The sequence below is a fragment of the Symphalangus syndactylus genome, chromosome 4 (assembly GCF_028878055.3).
Source record: "Symphalangus syndactylus isolate Jambi chromosome 4, NHGRI_mSymSyn1-v2.1_pri, whole genome shotgun sequence".
In the NCBI taxonomy this organism is placed as follows: domain Eukaryota; kingdom Metazoa; phylum Chordata; class Mammalia; order Primates; family Hylobatidae; genus Symphalangus; species Symphalangus syndactylus.
Genome location: NC_072426.2, coordinates 66,573,603 through 66,594,282, shown reverse-complemented (window position 1 = coordinate 66,594,282; position 20,680 = coordinate 66,573,603). Strand labels below are relative to the sequence as shown.

The 20,680-nt window shown below is 40.7% G+C and overlaps 1 protein-coding gene across 1 annotated transcript in view; it reads right to left on the bottom strand.

The window, feature by feature from the left end:
- The window catches only part of GPR158 (G protein-coupled receptor 158), a 433,367-nt gene that overhangs the window by 119,915 nt on the left and 292,772 nt on the right, over positions 1–20,680 (bottom strand). Inside the window, exon 5 of the mRNA XM_055274921.2 lies at positions 14,782–14,850. Within this exon, the coding sequence (XP_055130896.1) occupies positions 14,782–14,850 (69 nt within the window). The remainder of the gene's footprint in view (positions 1–14,781; positions 14,851–20,680) is intronic.

Sequence of the window (20,680 nt, the reverse complement as noted above, 5' to 3'; positions counted from 1 at the left end):
ATGAGGTATCCTAATGTTTCTGTTGGGTGGAATTTGTTTGGTAAGCCTCCGTTTTTTTTTCCTTACAAGCATATTAGAATTATCATGAAGTACACAGTCTTTTTCTTTTAATGTGTCAGTTCTCTGTATCTGTTATCACCATAAGTACAGGTCAATCAGATATCTTTTAAAATTGAATCTCAGTCAAGGAAAGATTCCCTGGTAACTGCTTTTAACATTTGGTAACCTGACACTTGCTATTCTTTCAAATGTCATACTTTTCTAGAGTATTTCTATTTAAGAAGCTTTACAATTCTTCTACAGATTATAGGACTATGCTCGTTAATACAACCATTTGTTTTGAATAAGTATGAATATTAGAAGTCAAAATGAACTGAACTGCTAAGTCCTAAAAATAACATGAGAAAGTGTTTTTATTGCCTAACTGCAGGTGCTAAATAAATATAAATAAGGGCCCTCATTCTTAGTCTTCCACAATCAAGCAGAGTCTTTGGAGGGTGCTTCAACAGGACAGTAGGCACTAGTTTAGGGTACATTTCTAAGTTCATCTAAGTATAACTTGTTCACTCATTGTGTGCCTATTTACTGTGCTTCTACTACGGTGACAGGCACTGGGCTAATTGCTGCAGGTGCAGTGCTGAGCAAGACAGAAACGTGCCCTACTCTCATAGAATTTAATATCTGTGCAAGAGAATGACATTATCAAATAATTAGACTTTTGAATGTGTAATTACAAATTGAAACAGGTGTTGTCAAGAAAGAGCAGGATTCCATGAGAAGTTATTGCAAGGAATATGACTCAGATTAGGGGTCGAGGAAAGCATTTCTTAAAAACTGATACATATCTACAAATCTAGAAGATAACTATATGCTAATTAGCCTAAAGGATGGTAGAGTAGGGGTGAGGAAAAGAAAAGGAGGAAGATTCTTCAAAACCAAAAAAATGTAGGTGAAGAGGTCCTATCACAAGCGGTATCTTAGTTTCCTATAGCCACTATAAATAGTGTCATAAACTTAGTGGCTTTAAACAACATGGACTTATTATTTTACAGTTCTGGAGATCCTATGCCCAAAATGAGTCTTAAGGAACTAAAATCAAGGTGTTGCAGAACTGCCTTCCTTGTAGAGGGTCAAGGGAAGAACTTATTTACTAGACTTTTCCAGCCACTAGAGGCTGCCTGCATTCTTGGGCTTGCAACCTCCCTCATTTATCTTCAAAGTTGGCAATGCCAGCCAATCTTTTTCATCATGCCATCGATTTGGTTCTCTCTCTTCTGCTTCCCTCTTTTCACTTAGGATCCATGGTCACACCCAGATAATCCAGGATAATCTCCCCATCTCAAAGTTTTTAACATAATCATATCAGCAAAGTCCATTTTTCCATGTAAGATAACATATTCAAACAGGTTCCAGGGATTAGGATTGTGGACATTGTTGGAAACCATTATTATGTCTACCGTGAAAGAGATCATGTTTTATCTGAGAACTGAAATAAGGTCAGGGTGGTTGGAGAGCAGAAAGTGAGAAGAAAGGTAATATAAGATGAGGCTGGGGAGACGGGCAAAGACTATAAACACCTCTACACAAACAAACTAGAAAATCTAGAAGAAATGGATAAATTCCTGGATACATACACCCTCCTGAGCCTAAACCAGGAAGAAGTTGAATCCCTGAATAGACCAATAACAGGCTCTGAAATTGAAGCAATAATTAATATCCTACCAACCAAAAAAAGTCCAGGACCAGATGGATTCACAGCAGAATTCTACCAGAGGTACAACGAGGAGCTGGTACCATTCCTTCAGAAAATATTCCAATCAATAGAAAAAGAGGGAATCCTCCCTAACTCATTTTATGAGGCCAGCATCATCCTGATACCAAAGCCAGGCAGAGACACAACCAAAAAAGAGGATTTTAGACCAATATCCCTGATGAACATCGATGCAAAAATCCTCAATAAAATACTGGCAAACCGAATCCAGCAGCACATCAAAAAGCTTATCCACCATGATCAAGGGGGCTTCATCCCTGGGATGCAAGGCTGGTTCAACATATGCAAAACAATAAATGTAATCCAGCATATAAACAGAACCAAAGACAAAAACCACATGATTATCTCAATAGATGGAGAAAAGGCCTTTGACAAAAATTCAACAGCCCTTCATTCTAAAAACTCTCAATAAATTAGGTATTGATGGGATGTATCTCAAAATAATAAGAGCTATTTATGACAAACCCACAGCCAATATCATACTGAATAGGCAAAAACTGGAAGCATTCCCTTTGAAAACTGGCACAAGACAGGGATGCCCTCTCTCACCACTCCTATTCAACATAGTGTTGGAAGTTCTGGCCAGGGCAATCAGGCAGGAGAAAGAAATAAAGGGTATTCAGTTAGGAAAAGAGGAAGTCAAATTGTCCCTGTTTACAGATGACATGATTGTATATTTATTTATTTATTTATTTATTTTTTATTTTATTATAGTTTAGGGTTTTAGGGTACATGTGCACAATGTGCAGGTTTGTTACATATGTATCCATGTGCCATGTTGATTTCCTGCACCCATTAACTCGTCATTTAGCATTAGGTGTATCTCCTAATGCTGTCCCTCCCCCCTGCCCCCACCCCACAACAGTCCCCGGAGTGTGATGTTCCCCTTCCTGTGTCCATGAGTTCTCATTGTTCAATTCCCACCTATGAGTGAGAACATGCAGTGTTTGGTTTTTTGTCCTTGCGATAGTTTACTGAGAATGATGTTTTCCAGTTTCATCCATGTCCCTACAAAGGACACGAACTCATCATTTTTTTATGGCTGCATAGTATTCCATGGTGTATATGTGCCACATTTTCTTAATCCAGTCTATCGTTGTTGGACATTTGGGTTGGTTCCAACTCTTTGCTATTGTGAATAGTGCTGCAATAAACATACGTGTGCATGTGTCTTTATAGCAGCATGATTTATAGTCCTTTGGGTATATACCCAGTAATGGGATGGCTGGGTCAAATGGTATTTCTAGTTCGAGATCCCTGAGGAATCGCCACACTGACTTCCACAATGGTTGAACTAGTTTACAGTCCCACCAACAGTGTAAATGTGTTCCCATTTCTCCACATCCTCTCCAGCACCTGTTGTTTCCTGATTTTTTAATGATGGCCATTCTAACTGGTGTGAGATGGTATCTCACTGTGGTTTTGATTTGCATTTCTCTGATGGCCAGTGATGATGAGCATTTCTTCATGTGTTTTTTGGCTGCATAAATGTCTTCTTTTGAGAAGTGTCTGTTCATGTCCTCTGCCCACTTTTTGATGGGTTTTTTTTTTCTTGTAAATTTGTTTGAGTTCATTGTAGATTCTGGATATTAGCCCTTTGTCAGATGAGTAGGTTGCAAAAATTTTCTCCCATTGTGTAGGTTGCCTGTTCACTCTGATGATAGTTTCTTTTGCTGTGCAGAAGCTCTTTAGTTTAATGAGATCTCATTTGTCGATTTTGGCTTTTGTTGCCATTGCTTTTGGTGTTTTAGACATGAAGTCCTTGCCCACGCCTACGTCCTGAATGGTATTGCCTAGGTTTTCTTGTAGGATTTTAATGGTTTTAGGTCTAACATATAAGTCTTTAATCCATCTTGAATTAATTTTTGTATAAGGTGTAAGGAAGGGATCCAGTTGCAGCTTTCTACATATGGCTAGCCAGTTTTCCCAGCACCATTTATTAAATAGGGAATCCTTTCCCCATTTCTTGTTTTTGTCAAGTTTGTCAAAGATCAGATAGTTGTAGATATGCGGCATCATTTCTGAGGGCTCTGTTCTGTTCCATTGATCTATGTCTCTGTTGTGGTACCAGTACCATGCTGTTTTGGTTACTGTAGCCTTGTAGTATAGTTTAAAGTCAGGTAGCGTGATGCCTCCAGCTTTGTTCTTTTGGCTTAGGATTGACTTGGCGATGCGGGCTCTTTTTTGGTTCCATGTGAACTTTAAAGTAGTTTTTTCCAATTCTGTGAAGAAAGTCATTGGTAGCTTGATGGGGATGGCATTGAATCTATAAATTACCTTGGGCAGTATGGCCATTTTCACGATATTGATTCTTTCAACCCATGAGCATGGAATGTTCTTCCATTTGTTTGTATCCTCTTTTATTTCATTGAGCAGTGGTTTGTAGTTCTCCTTGAAGAGGTCCTTCACATCCCTTGTAAGTTGGATTTCTAGGTATTTTATTCTCTTTGAAGCAATTGTGAATGGGAGTTCACCCATGATTTGGCTCTCTGTTTGTCTGTTATTGGTGTACAAGAATGCTTGTGATTTTTGTACATTAATTTTGTATCCTGAGACTTTGCTGAAGTTGCTAATCAGCTTAAGGAGATTTTGGGCTGAGACAATGGGGTCTTCTAGATATACAATCATGTCATCTGCAAACAGGGACAATTTGACTTCCTCGTTTCCTAATTGAATACCCTTTATTTCCTTCTCCTGCCTGATTGCTCTGGCCAGAACTTCCAGCACTATGTTGAATAGGAGCGGTGAGAGAGGGCATCCCTGTCTTGTGCCAGTTTTCAGAGGGAATGCTTCCAGTTTTTGCCCATTCAGTATGATATTGGCTGTGGGTTTGTCATAGATAGCTCTTATGATTTTGAGAGACGTCCCATCAATACCTAATTTATTGAGAGTTTTTAGCATGAAGAGTTGTTGAATTTTGTCAAAGGCCTTTTCTGCATCTATTGAGATAATCATGTGGTTTTTGTCTTTGGTTCTGTTTATATGCTGGATTACATTTATTGATTTGCGTATGTTGAACCAGCCTTGCATCCCAGGGATGAAGCCCACTTGATCATGGTGGATAAGCTTTTTGATGTGCTGCTGGATTCGGTTTGCCAGTATTTTATTGAGGATTTTTGCATTAATGTTCATCAAGGATGTTGGTCTGAAATTCTGTTTTTTGGTTATGTCTCTGCTAGGTTTTGGTATCAGGACGATGCTGGCTTCCTAAAATGTGTTAGGGAGGATTCCCTCTTTTTCTATCGATTGGAATAGTTTCAGAAGGAATGGTACCAGTTCCTCCTTGTACCTCTGGTAGAATTCAGCTGTGAATCCATCAGGTCCTGGACTCTTTTTGGTTGGTAAGCTATTGATTATTGCCACAATTTCAGAACCTGTTATTGGTCTATTCAGAGATTCAACTTCTTCCTGGTTTAGTCTTGGGAGGGTGTATTTGTCGAGGAATTTATCCATTTCTTCTAGATTTTCTAGTTTATTTGCATAGAGGTGTTTGTAGTATTCTCTGATGGTAGATTGTATTTCTGTGGGATCGGTGGTGATATCCCCTTTTTCATTTTTTATTGCATCTATTTCATTCTTCTCTCTTTTCTTCTTTATTAGTCTTGCTAGCGGTCTATCAATTTTGTTGATCTTTTCAAAAAACCAGCTCCTGGATTCATTAATTTTTTGAAGGGTTTTTTGTGTCTCTATTTCCTTCAGTTCTGCTCTGATTTTAGTTATTTCTAGCCTTCTGCTAGCTTTTGAATGTGTTTGCTCTTGCTTTTCTAGTTCTTTTAATTGTGATGTTAGGGTGTCAGTTTTGGATCTTTCCTGCTTTCTCTTGTGGGCATTTAGTGCTATAAATTTCCCTCTACACACTGCTTTGAATGTGTCCCAGAGATTCTGGTATGTTGTGTCTTTGTTCTCATTGGTTTCAAAGAACATCTTTATTTCTGCCTTCATTTCATCATGTACCCAATAGTCATTCAGGAGCAGGTTGTTCAGTTTCCATGTAGTTGAGCGGTTTTGAGTGAGTTTCTTAATCCTGAGTTCTAGTTTGATTGCACTGCGGTCTGAGAGACAGTTTGTTATAATTTCTGTTCTTTTACATTTGCTGAGGAGAGCTTTACTTCCAACTATGTGGTCAATTTTGGAATAGGTGTGGTGTGGTGCTGAAAAAAATGTATATTCTGTTGACTTGGGGTGGAGAGTTCTGTAGATGTCTATTAGGTCCACTTTATGTAGAGCTGAGTTCAATTCCTGGATATCCTTGTTGACTTTCTGTCTTGTTGATCTGTCTAATGCTGACAGTGGGGTGTTAAAATCTCCCATTATTATTGTGTGGGAGTTTAAGTCACTTTGTAGGTCACTGAGGACTTGCTTTATGAATCTGGGTGCTCCTGTGTTGGGTGCATATATATTTAGGATAGTTAGCTCTTCTTGTTGAATTGATCCCTTTACCATTATGTAATGGCCTTCTTTGTCTCTTTTGATCTTTGTTGGTTTAAAGTCTATTTTATCAGAGACTAGGATTGCAACCCCGGCCTTTTTTTGTTTTCCAGTTGCTTGATAGATCTTCCTCCATCCCTTTATTTTGAGTCTATGTGTGTCTCTGCAGGTGAGATGGGTTTCCTGAATACAGCACACTGATGGGTCCTGACTCCTTATCCAGTTTGCCAGTCTGTGTCTTTTGATTGGAGCATTTAGCCCATTTACATTTAACGTGAATATTGTTATGTGTGAATCTCATCCTGTCATTATGATGTTAGTTGGTTATTTTGCTCGTTAGTTGCTATAGTTTCTTCCTAGCCTCAATGGTCTTTACAATTTGGCATGTTTTTGCAGTGGCTGGTACCAGTTGTTCCTTTCCATGTTTAGTGCTTCCTTCAGGAGCTCTTTTAGGGCAGGCCTGGTGGTGACAAAATCACTCAGCGTTTGCTTGTCTGTAAAGTATTTTATTTCTCCTTCACTTATGAAGCTTAGTTTGGCGGGATAGGAAATTCTGGGTTGAAAATTCTTTTCTTTAAGAATGTTGAATATCGGCCCCCACTCTCTTCTGGCTTGTAGAGTTTCTGCTGAGAGATCAGCTGTTAGTCTGATGGGCTTCCCTTTGTGGGTAACCCGACCTTTCTCTCTGGCTGCCCTTCACATTTTTTCCTTCATTTCAACTTTGGTGAATCTGACAATTATGTGTCTTGGAGTTGCCCTTCTCAGGGAGTATCTTTGTGGCGTTCTCTGTATTTCCTGAATCTGAATGCTGGCCTGCCTTGCTAGATTGGGGAAGTTCTCCTGGATAATATCTTGCAGAGTGTTTTCCAACTTGGTTCCATTCTCCCCATCATTTTCAGGTACACCAATCAGACGTAGGTTTGGTCTTTTCACATAGTCCCAAATTTCTTGGAGGCTTTGTTCATTTCTTTTTATTCTTTTTTCTCTAAACTCCCCTTCTCGCTTCATTTCATTCATTTCATCTTCCATCAGTGATACCCTTTCTTCCAGTTGATCACATCTGCTACTGAGGCTTCTGCAATCTTCGCATAGTTCTCGAAACTTGGCTTTCAGCTCCATCAGCTCCTTTAAGCCCTTCTCTCCATTGGTTATTCTAGTTATCCATTCTTCCAATTTTTTTTCAAAGTTTTTAACTTCTTTGCTATTGTTTTGAATTTCCTCTCATAGCTCAAAGTAGTTTGATCGTCTGAAGCCTTCTCTCAACTCATCAAAGTCATCCTCCATCCAGCTTTGTTCCGTTGCTGGTGAGGAACTGCGTTCCTTTGGAGGAGGAGAGGTGCTCTGTTTTTTAGAGTTTCCAGTTTTTTTGGTCTGTTTTTTCCCCATCTTTGTGGTTTTATCTACTTTTTGTCTTTGATGATGGTGATGTACAGATGGGTTTTTGGTGTGGATGTCCTTTCTGTTTGTTAGTTTTCCTTCTACCAGACAGGACCCTCAGCTGCAGGTCTGTTGGAGTTTACTAGAGGTCCACTCCAGACCCTGTTTGGCTGGGTGTCAGCAGCGGTGGCTGCAGAACAGCGGATTTTCGTGAGACCACAAATTCAGCTGTCTGATAGTTCCTCTGAAAGTTTTGTCTCAGAGGAGTACCCGGTTGAATGAGGTGTCAGTCTGTCCCTACTGGGGGGGTGCCTCCCAGTTAGGCTGCTCAGGGGTGAGGGACCCACTTTAGGAGGCAGTGTGTCCGTTCTCAGATCTCCAGCTGTGTGCTGGGAGAACCACTACTCTCTTCAGAGTTGTCAGTCAGACAGGGACATTTAAGTCTGTGGAGGTTCTTGCTGAGTTTTTGTTTGTCTGTGCCCTGCCCCCAGAGGTGGAGCCTACAGAGGCAGGCAGGCCTCCTTGAGCTGTGGTGGGCTCCACCCAGTTCGAGCTTCCTGGCTGCTTTGTTTACCTAAGCAAGCCTGGGCAATGGCGGGCGCCCCTCCCCCAGCCTGGCTGCTGCCTTGCAGCTTGATCTCAGACTGCTGTGCTAGCAATCAGCGAGACTCCGTGGGCATAGGACCCTCCGAGCCAGGTGCGGGACACAATCTCCTAGTGTGCCGTTTTCCAGGCCCGTTGGAAAAGCGCAGTATTAGGATGGGACTGACCCGATATTCCAGGTGCCATCTGTTTCCCCTTTCTTTGACTAGGAAAGGGAACTCCCTGACCCCTTGCGCTTCCCGAGTGAGGCAATGCCTCGCTCTGCTTCGGCTCGCGCACAGTGCGCTTCACCGACTGTCCTGCACCCACTGTTAGGCACTCCCTAGTGAGATGAAACCGGTACCTCAAGCAGAAATGCAGAAATCACCAGTCTTCTGTGTCGCTGGGGCTGGGAGCTGAAGACCGGAGCTGTTCCTATTCGGCCATCTTGGCTCCACCAATCTTCTTCATGATTGTATATTTAGAAAACCCCATTGTCTCAGCCCAAAATCTCCTTAAGCTGATAAGCAACTTCAGCAAAGTCTCAGGATACAAAATCAATGTACAAAAATCACAAGCATTCTTATATACCAATAACAAACAGAGAGCCAAATCATGAGTGAACTCCCATTTACAATGCTTCAAAGAGAATAAAACACCTAGGAACCCAACTCACAAGGGATGTGAAGGACCTCTTCAAGGAGAAATATGAACCACTGCTCAATGAAATAAAAGAGGACACAAACAAATGGAGGAACATTCCATGCTCATGGATAGGAAGAATCAATATCATGAAAATGGCCATACTGCCCAAGGTATTTATCGATTCGATGCCATCCCCATCAAGCTACCAATGACTTTCTTCACAGAATTGGAAAAAACTACTTTAAAGTTCATATGGAACCAAAAAAGAGCCCACATTGCCAAGTCAATCCTAAACTAAAAGAACAAAGCTGGAGGCATCACACTACCTGACCTCAAACTATACTACAAGGCTACGGTAACCAAAACAGCATGGTACTGGTACCAAAACAGAGATATAGAACAATGGAACAGAACAGAGCCCTCAGAAATAATACCACACATCTACAACATCTGATCTTTGACAAACCTGACAAAAACAAGCAATGGGGAAAGGATTCCCTGTTTAATAAATGGTGCTGGGAAAACTGGCTAGCCATATGTAGAAAGCTGAAACTGGATCCCTTCCTTACACCTATACAAAAATTAATTCAAGATGGATTAAAGATTTAAATGTTAGACCTAGAACCATAAAAACCCTAGAAGAAAATCTAGGCAATACCATTCAGGACATAGGCATGGGCAAGGACTTCATGTCTAAAACACCAAAAGCAACGGCAACAAAAGCCAAAATTGACAAATGGGATCTCATTAAACTAAAGAGCTCCTGCACAGCAAAAGAAACTACCATCAGGGTGAACAGGCAACCTACAGAATGGGAGAAAATTTTTGCAATCTATCCATCTGACAAAGGGCTAATATCCAGAATCTACAAAGAATGCAAACAAATTTACAAGAAAAAAAGACCCCATCAACAAGTGGGCGAAGGATATGAACAGACACTTCTCAAAAGAAGACATTTATGCAGCCAAAAGACACATGAAAAAAATGCTCATCATCACTGGCCACCAGAGAAATGCAAATCAAAACCACAATGAGATACCATCTCACACCAGTTAGAAAGGCAATCATTAAAAAGTCAGGAAACAACAGGTGCTGGAGAGGATGTGGAGAAATAGGAACACTTTTACACCGTTGGTTGGACTGTAAACTAGTTCAACCATTGTGGAAGACAGTGTGGTGATTCCTCAAGGATCTAGAACTAGAAATACCATTTGACCCAGCAATCCCATATTACTGGGTATATACGCAGAGGATTATAAATCATGCTGCTATAAAGACACATGCAGATGTATGTTTATTGAGGCACTATTCACAATAGCAAAGGCTTGGAACCAACCCAAATGTCCATCAATGATGGACTGGATTAAGAAAATGTGGCACATATACAGCATGGAATACTATGCAGCCATAAAAAAGATGAGTTCATGTCCTTTATAGGAGCATAGATGAAGCTGGAAACCATCATCCTCAGCAAACTATCACAAGGACAAAAATCAAACACCACATGTTCTCACTCATAGGTGGGAATTGAACAATGAGAACACTTGGACATAGGGCAGGGAACATCACACACTGGGGCCTGTCATGGGCTGGTGGGAGGGGCAAGGGATAGCATTAGGAGATATACCTAATATAAATGACGAGTTAATGGGTGCAGCACACCAACATGGCACGTGTATACATATGTAACAATCCTGCACATTGTGCACATGTACCCTAGAACTTAAAATATAATAATAATAAAAAAAAGACATCAAAGAGGTAACAGACTAGATTTGACATTTTTAAATCCCTCTGGCTACTGGGTGGAAAATTGATTTTAAAATAGCAGAGGTTCAGAAAAAAAGATAAAAGTAGCAAGAGATATTCAGATAATTAAAAATTTTCATCAGGTTACTGAGGTCATTTCAGACATTTCATTCTTTATTAGGTGATCTGATGACTTTGGTTAAATATCTGCCCTAGGGTTCTGTGGGAAAGATTAAATGTTAAGATGCATGACACCCCATTTATACAGGAAGTGTACCAATAATAAACACTCGGTCTTTATACTGCTGCATTGCTTCTGTTACTAATTATTATGCATAACTCTCTGCTAGAAAATTAGAAAACTTAAGTAATATGGATGACTTCATGAAAAAATTAATACTGACTGTCTTAGTCTGTTTGTGCTGCTGTAACAAAATACCTGAGACTGGGTAACTTACAAATAATAGAAATTTATTTGTCACAGTGTTGGAGGCTGAAAAATGCAAGATCAAAGGGTCAGCATTTGGTTTCTGGTGAGGGTCTTCTTGCTGTGTGGAGGGGAGAACAAAAACGGCCAAACTGCCTCCACCAAGCTCTTTTACATGTAAGGGCATTAACCCATACATGAGGGCTCTAAACACCTCCCAAAATACCCCACTTCTCAACACCATTGAATTGGAGATTAAGTTTCTAACACATAAATTTTGGAGTACACAGTCAGATCATAGCACTGATTCTATGTAAATATATCTCTATTTTAAGAATAAATAGAAAAATTAATTCGAGACCTGAATAAATAACACTCGATCTACACACTGAGTGCAGGAAAAGGATTAGAAAATGATGTTATATAGAGGGGCAGTGTCCAAATTACATTAAGCCTTAGTGGCCACAGGAAGGATTTTGGCTTTTACTCTAAGTAAAATGGGGAATCTTTGGGGAGTTTTGAGAAGAGGAGTGACATAGCCTAATTTTCATGTTAAAACTGGCTGACATTTTGAAAATAGATTCCAGGCGGCTAGCACGGAAGAAGAAAGACTAGAAAGAGAACATGGCAACAATCCAGGAGGGGTGGATCACAGTTTAGACCAGGCGGTAGCAGTGAATGTGGGAGGAGTCATTAGATTCTTGCTGCATCTTTTTTTTTTTTTTTTTTTGAGATGGAGTCTGGCTCTGTTGCCCAGGCTGGAATGCAGTGTCGCAATCTCGGCTCACTGCAACCTCCACCTCCCAGGTTCACACCATTCTCCTGCCTCAGCCTCCCAAGTAGCTGGGACTACAGGCGCCCGCCACTGCACCCAGCTAATTTTTTGTATTTTCAGTAGAGATAGGGTTTCACCGTGTTAGACAGGATGGTCTCTAACTCCTGACCTCGTGATCCACCCACCTCGGCCTCCCAAAGTGCTGGGATTACAGGTGTGAGCCACCAGGCCTGGCCGATTCTTGGTGTATCTTTAAAGGTTTTCTAATGTGAGAGAAAGAGTGGTATCAATAATGACTCCTAGGCTTTTGGCCTGAGTAACCAGAAGGATAGAGCTGCCATCAGTGGACACTGGAAGGCTGAATCTGAGGGAGAGATCAGTGCCTCTGTTGAAAACATGATAGGGAATTCTGCTGGACATGCAAATGGAGTGGTTGCCTAAGCAGCTGAATATGATTTGGGAGCTCAGGAGAAAGGTTTGGGCTGGAGATATAAATTGGGCAGTCATTGGCATATAAATAGTACTTAAACTTTGAGGCTAGATGGGATCACCAAGTGAGAGTGTACATTAAGAAAAGCTACAAGAACTCAGTCTTGAGGCATTCAAGTATGAAGAAGTGGGAGTTACAATGAAGAATCAACAAAGCAGGCTGAGACGGAGCAGGGAGTGAGGTAAGACAAAAACCAAAAAGAATCTGGTGTCCCAGCAGCCCTACCTTTCCTTCTCTTAAACCCACTCCCCTTTCAGGTCTCTGCCGAGGGATATTTTACTCCCTAAACTTGATTAGGTATCTCTCCTAAGTGCCTCCACAGCATCCTGTCTTTACTGCTTTCTTAGTGTTTGTCACATTGTATTATCATTGTTTGCATTAACTCATCTCTTCCTCTACACCATAAGCTTCTTGAAGGGAGAAATCAAGTTTGTCTTGCTCATAGGGTATTCCCAGAAATTAGCATAGTGCTTGGCACACAACAACCACTGAACGTAAGTTGACTGAGTTGAATTTGTAAAGTCAGTACTTATCTTCTGGTTTCAGACATGTTACTGGTATGCTAGCGTCCACTATGATTATCTAAGCCACTAGCACCATACATACATTTATTTCATCATGCTTATTTTACTATGTAACAATTGCAATTTTTCCAGCATTAATTGGTGTGTCTCATGGTTCTGATTCAGGTAGAGGAGAAGGAAGAAGGAAAGCGACACTTATTTGTATATATTACGCATACATACCAACTTTGCCTTTCATATGTAGTCACACTTAAGCATTTAACCTTCCTCACAAATTTGGGAAGAAAAGTATAATTAGCTCCATTTTATAAGAAAAAAACAAGGTTTAGGAATGTTGTAACTTGTCTAAGGTCATTCAAAGGGTAAAAACCAGGATTTAAATATCTGTAAAGCACTTACGTTAGAGTAGGCAGATAGCCAGACATGAACAGGAGTGGGGAGCCCCTGAAAAAGGGAAGCCCAAAAGATTTGGCACCCCAGAGGTTGCATGATAGATATGAGCAGAGAGAGGGGAAGTACCTACGTAGAAAGGAACGCCCCCAAACACTCCTTAAGATGCCCAATGGTCACTCATTCTGCAGTTAACCTGTCAGAATGTAGCTAGCTACATGCTGAGAAGAGGGAAAGAGGGCAAAGCAGAAATTCCTAAGAGATACGCAGGTGCAATAAGTACCGATTTAACCACGATACGACCTTCCTGGGATGGTGGTACGAAGCAATGCTGCCATTAGGCAGAATTCATATCTAATGCTAGGCAGCACATGTACATCAACAGACAGCAAGGGAGAATTCTACAAACCTGGGGCGGGAACTGGGTGGGGACTTGAGGCAGAAGTGGGAAACTAGTCAGAGACAAAGGCAGAGACTTGAGACACAGACAGGAACTTAAAGGGTCTGACATAATCAAATCAGCAATGCAGAACTCTTAGAGCTGCTGGCTCATCCTCTTTCAAGCAGCCCGCTTTGCCCCGTCTTTCCGAGTGTACTGTTCTCTGCTACTACTTTCCACCCAGACCAGCCCACTCTTCTCTTGACGTGCACTTTGAGGACCAAGCTCTGATTTTTTTTTTATATTGCCCAAATTCCTATCTAAGGGGTCTGGGGAGTCATGCCCTACAAACCATAAATTCTCATTAGATAGGTTTTATTTAACCCTCTATCTCATGACTTACTTTCCAATCTGACTCTGGCGTAACAGTATGTGACAAAGAAGACAATCATAATATTTTTACCCCAAAACATGTTTCTGTGCCATATTTTGAAATGGTCCTGCAAAGCCGTCCTTTGTGGGGGCAAATTTTCCTCTGTAAAGAGTCTCTATTAACATAGCTAGATGTTTTTCTTCCAGGCCCTCCCAATCCTGAAGATACTGAGTGGCTAGCACCTTTTAACAGTCTGAATAGGAGACATCTGTCATCTACCGTCCCTCAGGGTAGCCACTATGAGGCTTCAAAAGAACCTTGGTCTCCACAGTCTTTTATCTTAACCTGAACATTTCCTTACTATTGATCCCAGGTCTTTAGGCAGATTCAACCAATTGTCAACCAGAAAATGTTTAAATTTACCTATAGTCTGCAAGTCCCCCACACTTCAAATTGTCCTGCCTTTCTGGACCAAACCAACATTTTGCTCGAACCTGATTGAAGTCTCATGCCTCCCTAAAATGTATAAAACCAAGCTGCACCCCAACCACCCTGGGCACATGCTCTCAGGACCTCCTGAGGGCTGTGTCAGGGGCCATGATCACTCATATTTAGCTCAGATTAAATCTCTTCAAATATTTTAGAGTTTGAGTCTTTTAATCAACAACTTCCTTCAATAAACCTTTGCTTACTTTACTAATTGTCTCTCAGCCAAATTCTTTCTTTCAAGTAAGACAAGAGCCAAGAACTCCACACTTCCTGGTAACACCAGGGTGTGTGTGTGTGTGTGTGTGTGTGTGTGTAAACAGTAGCTTTACAGTATGCAACATAAAATAAATTTCTACTTTAAAAACATAATTCTGTTACTTACTGGAAAGTATAGGAGCAGAGATCCAAACAGGATCGTTTCCAACAGGATGAGGCCCGATGCCCGGATGCTCTGAAAAACAAAATAAAAACGTCATTACTAACTTACATTTCTAAGCCTGGAGAATTCATGCTATTGTGAAAATGCCACAATGCAGTAGGACGGCATTCTTTGGGGGAAATTAAATAAATTAATGAAAATTGGTTAGTATTCAGGTGGGTAAAAAACTAGAACATGCAAAAAGACTGATTATAAAGGTGATGATAGGCTTAATAATATCACCAGTGGCTTCATGAGATTCTGTTCTCTAAAATTTGTATCATTAAACAGTCCGAGCAGCTAAAAACACTATCTTGAAGATACTTTTGAGACGAGAAGTCTTCTCCCGATTGAAGGTCTTTTCTCGATCGAAGGGTTCGTGGTCTCACTGGCTTCAGGGAAAGAAGCCCTGGACCACAGTGGCGAGTGTTACAGCTCGATTAGAGAAACACACAGACCCAAAGAGTGTGCGGTGATAAGATTTATTAAAGCGAAAGTGAAAGTGAAGCTTCCACACCGCGGAAGGGGACCCGGAAGGGTTGCTGTTTCTGGCTTGGGTGTCTTATGCTTATATCCCCTTATGACCCCTCTCCTTTTCCTTTTTCTGTCTTATAGAATTAGCTTATTTTCTAGCTACCTGTGAGTTGGTGGGCCTGATTGGTTAAAAACATCAGGCTGCAGCTAGAGCTTAAACTCCCCTTTGATTGGTTGAAGTTTCAATCCCTTAGCTTGCAGCTATTTTGGCTTAGGGGAAAGTCCCCTTAAGGAAGTCCCTATTGACCCAGGAAGAACAGCCAACTTAGCCACTTAGTCCCTCACTTTCAATCCAAGAAATTTACAAACGAGATCTTGCCTGTATTTCTAAAATATGAGCCACCAGTGCATACTGAATGCCATCCCTAAACTATTTCACAAATACCTGTGGGATAGTGTTGGTGGGTAAAAAAAGTACATGCACAAGGTCTTGAAGTCTCCATATCTCCCACGATGCTAAAATATAACCCCTAAAACTCACAAACACAGCTTCGCTATGTGCACAATATAAATCACATTAAATAACAAGGGTATCTCACCTCGTGAACATGCATACATGTTATTCTTTACTCAAAATTCAAAAGAATTAGTTGATTTGATTTTCAAATAAATTTCTGAATAGTTTGCTAAGCAGGAATATATCTAATAACCTTAAGATATTTTGTTAGACTTAAAATAGCATTATCTTCTCAAAGCAAAATTCTTAGAATTGAAGCAAGAAATAAAAGATCAGTAAAATCAATCTTATTTTCTACAATAAATTTTGCTCTAATGAATTCAAGTATCAATATAGAGCAAATATGTCAATTAATACTACAAACACAAAAACAAGTCATTTTAGGCATGCTATGTTTTCATTAAATATAATACAAAATGTATACAGAAATTACACGTGGTGTAAATATCTTAACAGGAAAATAATTTGCAGTAGTAACAATTAATTTTGTAACAATAAAAAAATTCTGAAAGGCCAAACCACAATAGTGCATTATATAAAAGAACTATCAGACAACTGGATAGCCAGGGAGAAAAAATTCTAATTCCCCTTCCAAAAATCCCTGTGGGGTATTGTTAAAGATATAGAAATACTTTGTGTAACCCTCAAAAAAAAAACTCAAGGCTTGCATTAATTTAAGAATTTGGGAATAGAGAAACAAGTTTAGTCAGTGAACAGCCTTGATTATTTGAGTAGCTTCTAGCTATTGGTCATTATGTTAGATAGCAGATGCTTTTGGTGAAAAGAAAATTTCTATCAGCAAGCATTTAAATGGGTTTTGGCTGGCAGAATTTCCAAGTGGCAAGGTACATTTGCATGGTGTGCCTAATTATGAAGCTTATTTTTTAAACTTTCCAAAAAAGACACAAAAAATGAAAATCCAAAATATTATACATGACTGTCTGTAAAATAATTTGTACACTATTGGTTGGCTGAACAAGAAGACATGAAAAGCTGCTGCAAGGTACTATGAAGAAGACAGACTTTAGAGTTAACTCCATCTCAGTTTGAATTATGAAATAACCACTTTGAGTTGGGCAACCTTGAACTTCAATGGTCTCACCCATAAAACAGGTATTTTAATCTTTACCTTATTAAATCTGACAGATTTATTAAACATGAAGTATGCAAAATGGCTGGCATTGTGTCTAGTGCTTAATAAGTAGATACGTATTCTTCAAGGTAGAGAACAGCACCAGGATGATGAATTTGGAAACTAGAAGGAATATATCGCTAACAGCCAAATTTTGTTTAATACTTGGGATCCAAAATGACCCAAGAGGAGACTAATGCCTCGAGTGGGGGAACTTCCCAGGGCTGTGGTCATGCTGTGGTTTGATGGCCTCTTCCATCCTGCAATATCTCCTAAGATTTTTGGTCCGGTAGGCTCAGTAGCAGTGTCACAACCATCACTACCACATAACAGTAGCAGGAGTACATGCTTTTATATATTCTCAGAGCAGATAATTTGTCTCCTTTTCATTTGTAATTGTTGAACAATCTTCTTAAGAGTTCACTGCCTTGCTCCTGGCTAAGCAGAGGAGCCCATAATTTCAGATTGTAAATTGGAACTCTGACAAGTGGTTCCATAATAAAATGTAAGTCCTGTTCAAAATGTGCACTTTTTTCTTTCAAAATATTATTTGGAAGAGCTGGCTTTGTTGCCTCACAGAATGAGCAGGAACCTAATAGGTGAGATTTTAGGACAGAGAAGAGACCCATGCTCCCCAACATATTTCCTCCACTGTCTTATTGGTACTAGAAAATCTTTTAACTGGCACAGAGCCTTTTATTTTATGCTTGGTACCAAGGATTAATATACAATTTTGTAAGTAATACACTGACAAGTTCAAAGCAAAATATAGGAATCTTGTTTAGAGTCTCACTGGTAGGGTGAGGAAGGACACAAAAGACACTAAGTGTGTACGGGGGTCGGGGGGGTGGTTGAAAACTGAAGATGGATGAGAGAAACAATGAGCAAAATAACAGAGACCAAGAAAAAAAGTCACCTCCTTCATAGTTATGCCTGAGATAGAAATGGTGATATGAAACTATAACCAGAGTTGTTAACTGGGAAACTTACACAAAACCTTAATTGAAAGATAATCAGTAATACACAGTATGACACTATCTATACAAAACACATAAACATAAAACAACACTATACATTTTCTCTATGCAGGCATACCTCATCTATATATCTGTCCGTCCATCCATCTACTCATCCATCCATCCATCCATCTGGGCAAACCTCAGAAATATTTTGGGTTTGGTTTCAGACCACAGCAATAAATCAAGTATCAAAATAAAGTGAATCACACAAATTTTGTGGTTTCCCAGTGCGTATAAAAGTTATGTTTGCACTATAGCGTAGTCTATTAAGTATGCAATAGCATCATGTCTAAAAATAATGTACTTGCCTTAAGGAAAAAAATACTTTTTGGCTAAAAAATGCTAATAATCATCTGAGGCTTCATCAAGTTCTAATATTTTCGCTGGTGGAGGGTCTTGCCTCCATGTTGATAGCTGCTGACTGATAAGGGTGGTGGCTACTGAAGCTTCGGATGCGTGTGGCAATTTCTTCAAATAAGAAAATAATGAAGTTTTCTGTACCAGTCTACTCTTCCTTTCATGAGAGATTTCTTTGTAGCACGTGATGCTGTTTGATAGCATGTTACCTACAGTTGAAGTTCTTTCAAAATTGGAGTCAATCCTCTTAACTATAATAATGTAATATTCTAAATCCTTTGTTGTCATTTCAACAGTGTCCATAGCATCTTCACCAGGAGTGGATTCCATCTGAAAAAACTACTTGTTTGCTCATCCATAAGAATCAACTCCTCATTCGTTCAAGTTTTATCATGAGATTATGGTAACTCAGACACATGTTCAGGCTCCACTCCTAATTCTAATTCTCTTGCTATTTTCACCATATCTGCAGTCAGTTCTTTCACTGAAGTCTTGAATGCCTCAAAGTCATCCATGAGGGTTAGAATCAAAGTTTTCCAAACTCTTGTTAATGTTGATATTTTGATCTCCCATGAATCATAAATGTTCTCAATGACATCTAGAATGGTGAATCCTTTCCAGCGGTTTTCAGTTTACTTTGCCCAGATCTATCAGATGAATCACTATGGCAACGATTGCCTTACAAAATGTGTTTCTTAAATAAGAAGATGTGAAAGTCTAACTCCTTAATCCATGGGCAGCAAAATGAATGCAGTGTTAGTGGGCATGAAAACAACATTAATCTCCTTGCATATCTCCATCAGAGCTCTTGGGTGACTATGTGCATTGTCAATGAGTAGTGATATTTTGAAAGGAATCTTTTATGAGAAGTCTCATCAGTGGGCTTAAAATATCCAGGAAATTATGCTATAAATAGATGTGCCATCACATCCAAGCTTTGTTGTTACATTTCTGCAGCACAGGCAGAGTTGGTTTAGCATGATTCTTAAGGCCCCTAGGATTTTCAGAACAGTCAATGAGCATTGGCCTTAACTTAAAGTCACTAGTTGCATTTGCCCCTAAAAAAACGGTCAATCTTTCCTTTGAAGTTTTGAAGCCAGGCATTGACTTCTCCTCTCTAGCTATGAAAGTCCTGGCCTGGCGTGGTGGCTCAGGCCTGTATTCCCAGCACTTTGGGAGGCCAACGTGGGTGGATCACAAGGTCAGGAGATTGAGACCATCCTGGCTAACACGGCGAAACCCCATCTCTATTAAAAATACACATACACAAAAAATCAGCTGGGCATGGTGGCAGGCACCTGTAGTCCCAGCTACTCAGGAGGCTGAGGCAGGAAAACGGCGTGAACATGGGAGGTGGAGGTTGCAATGAGCCAATATCACATCACTGCACTCCAGCCTGGGTGACAGAGCAAGACTCCATCTCAAAAAAAAAAAAAAAAAAAAGATGGAGGGAGCCAAGATGGCCAATTAGGAACAGCTCCAGTCTACAGCTCCCAGGGTGAGTGACATAGAAGACAGTGATTTCTGCATTTCCATCTGAGGTACCGGGTTCATCTCACTAGGGAGTGCCAGACAGTGGGTGCAGGACAGTGAATGCAGTGCACCGTGCGCGAGCTGAAGCAGGGCGAGGCATTGCTTCACTCGGGAAGCGCAAGAGGTCAGGGAGTTCCCTTTCCTAGTCAAAGAAAGGGGCGACAGACGGCACCTGGAAAATCAGGTCACTCCCACCCTAATACTGTGCTTTTCTGATGGGCTTAAAAAATGGCACACCAGGAGATTATATCCCACACCTGGCTCGGAGGGTCCTACGCTCATGGAGTCTCGCTGATTGCTAGCAAAGCAGTCTGAGATCAAACTGCAAGGCAGCAGCAAGGCTGGGGGAGGGGCGCCCACCATTGCCCAGGCTTGCTTAGGTAAACAAAGCAGCCAGGAAGCTCGAACTGGGTGGAGCCCACCACAGCTAGAAAAGTCCTGCCTGCCTCTGTAGGCTCCAACTCTGGGGGCAGGGCATAGACAAACAAAAAGACAGCAGTAACCTCTGCAGACTCAAATGTCCCTGTCTGACAGCTTTGAAGAGAGTAGTGGTTCTCCCAACACACAGCTGGAGATCTGAGAACGGGCAGACTGCCTCCTCAAGTGGGTCCCTGACCCATGACCCCTGAGCAGCCTAACTGGGAGGCACCCACAAGTAGGGGCAGACTGACACCTCACATGGCCAGGTACTCCTCTGAGACAAAACTTCCAGAGGAACTATCAGACAGCTGAATTTGTGGTCTCACGAAAATACGCTGTTCTGCAGCCACCGTTGCTGACACCCAGCCAAACAGGGTCTGGAGTGGACCTCTACTAAACTCCAACAGACCT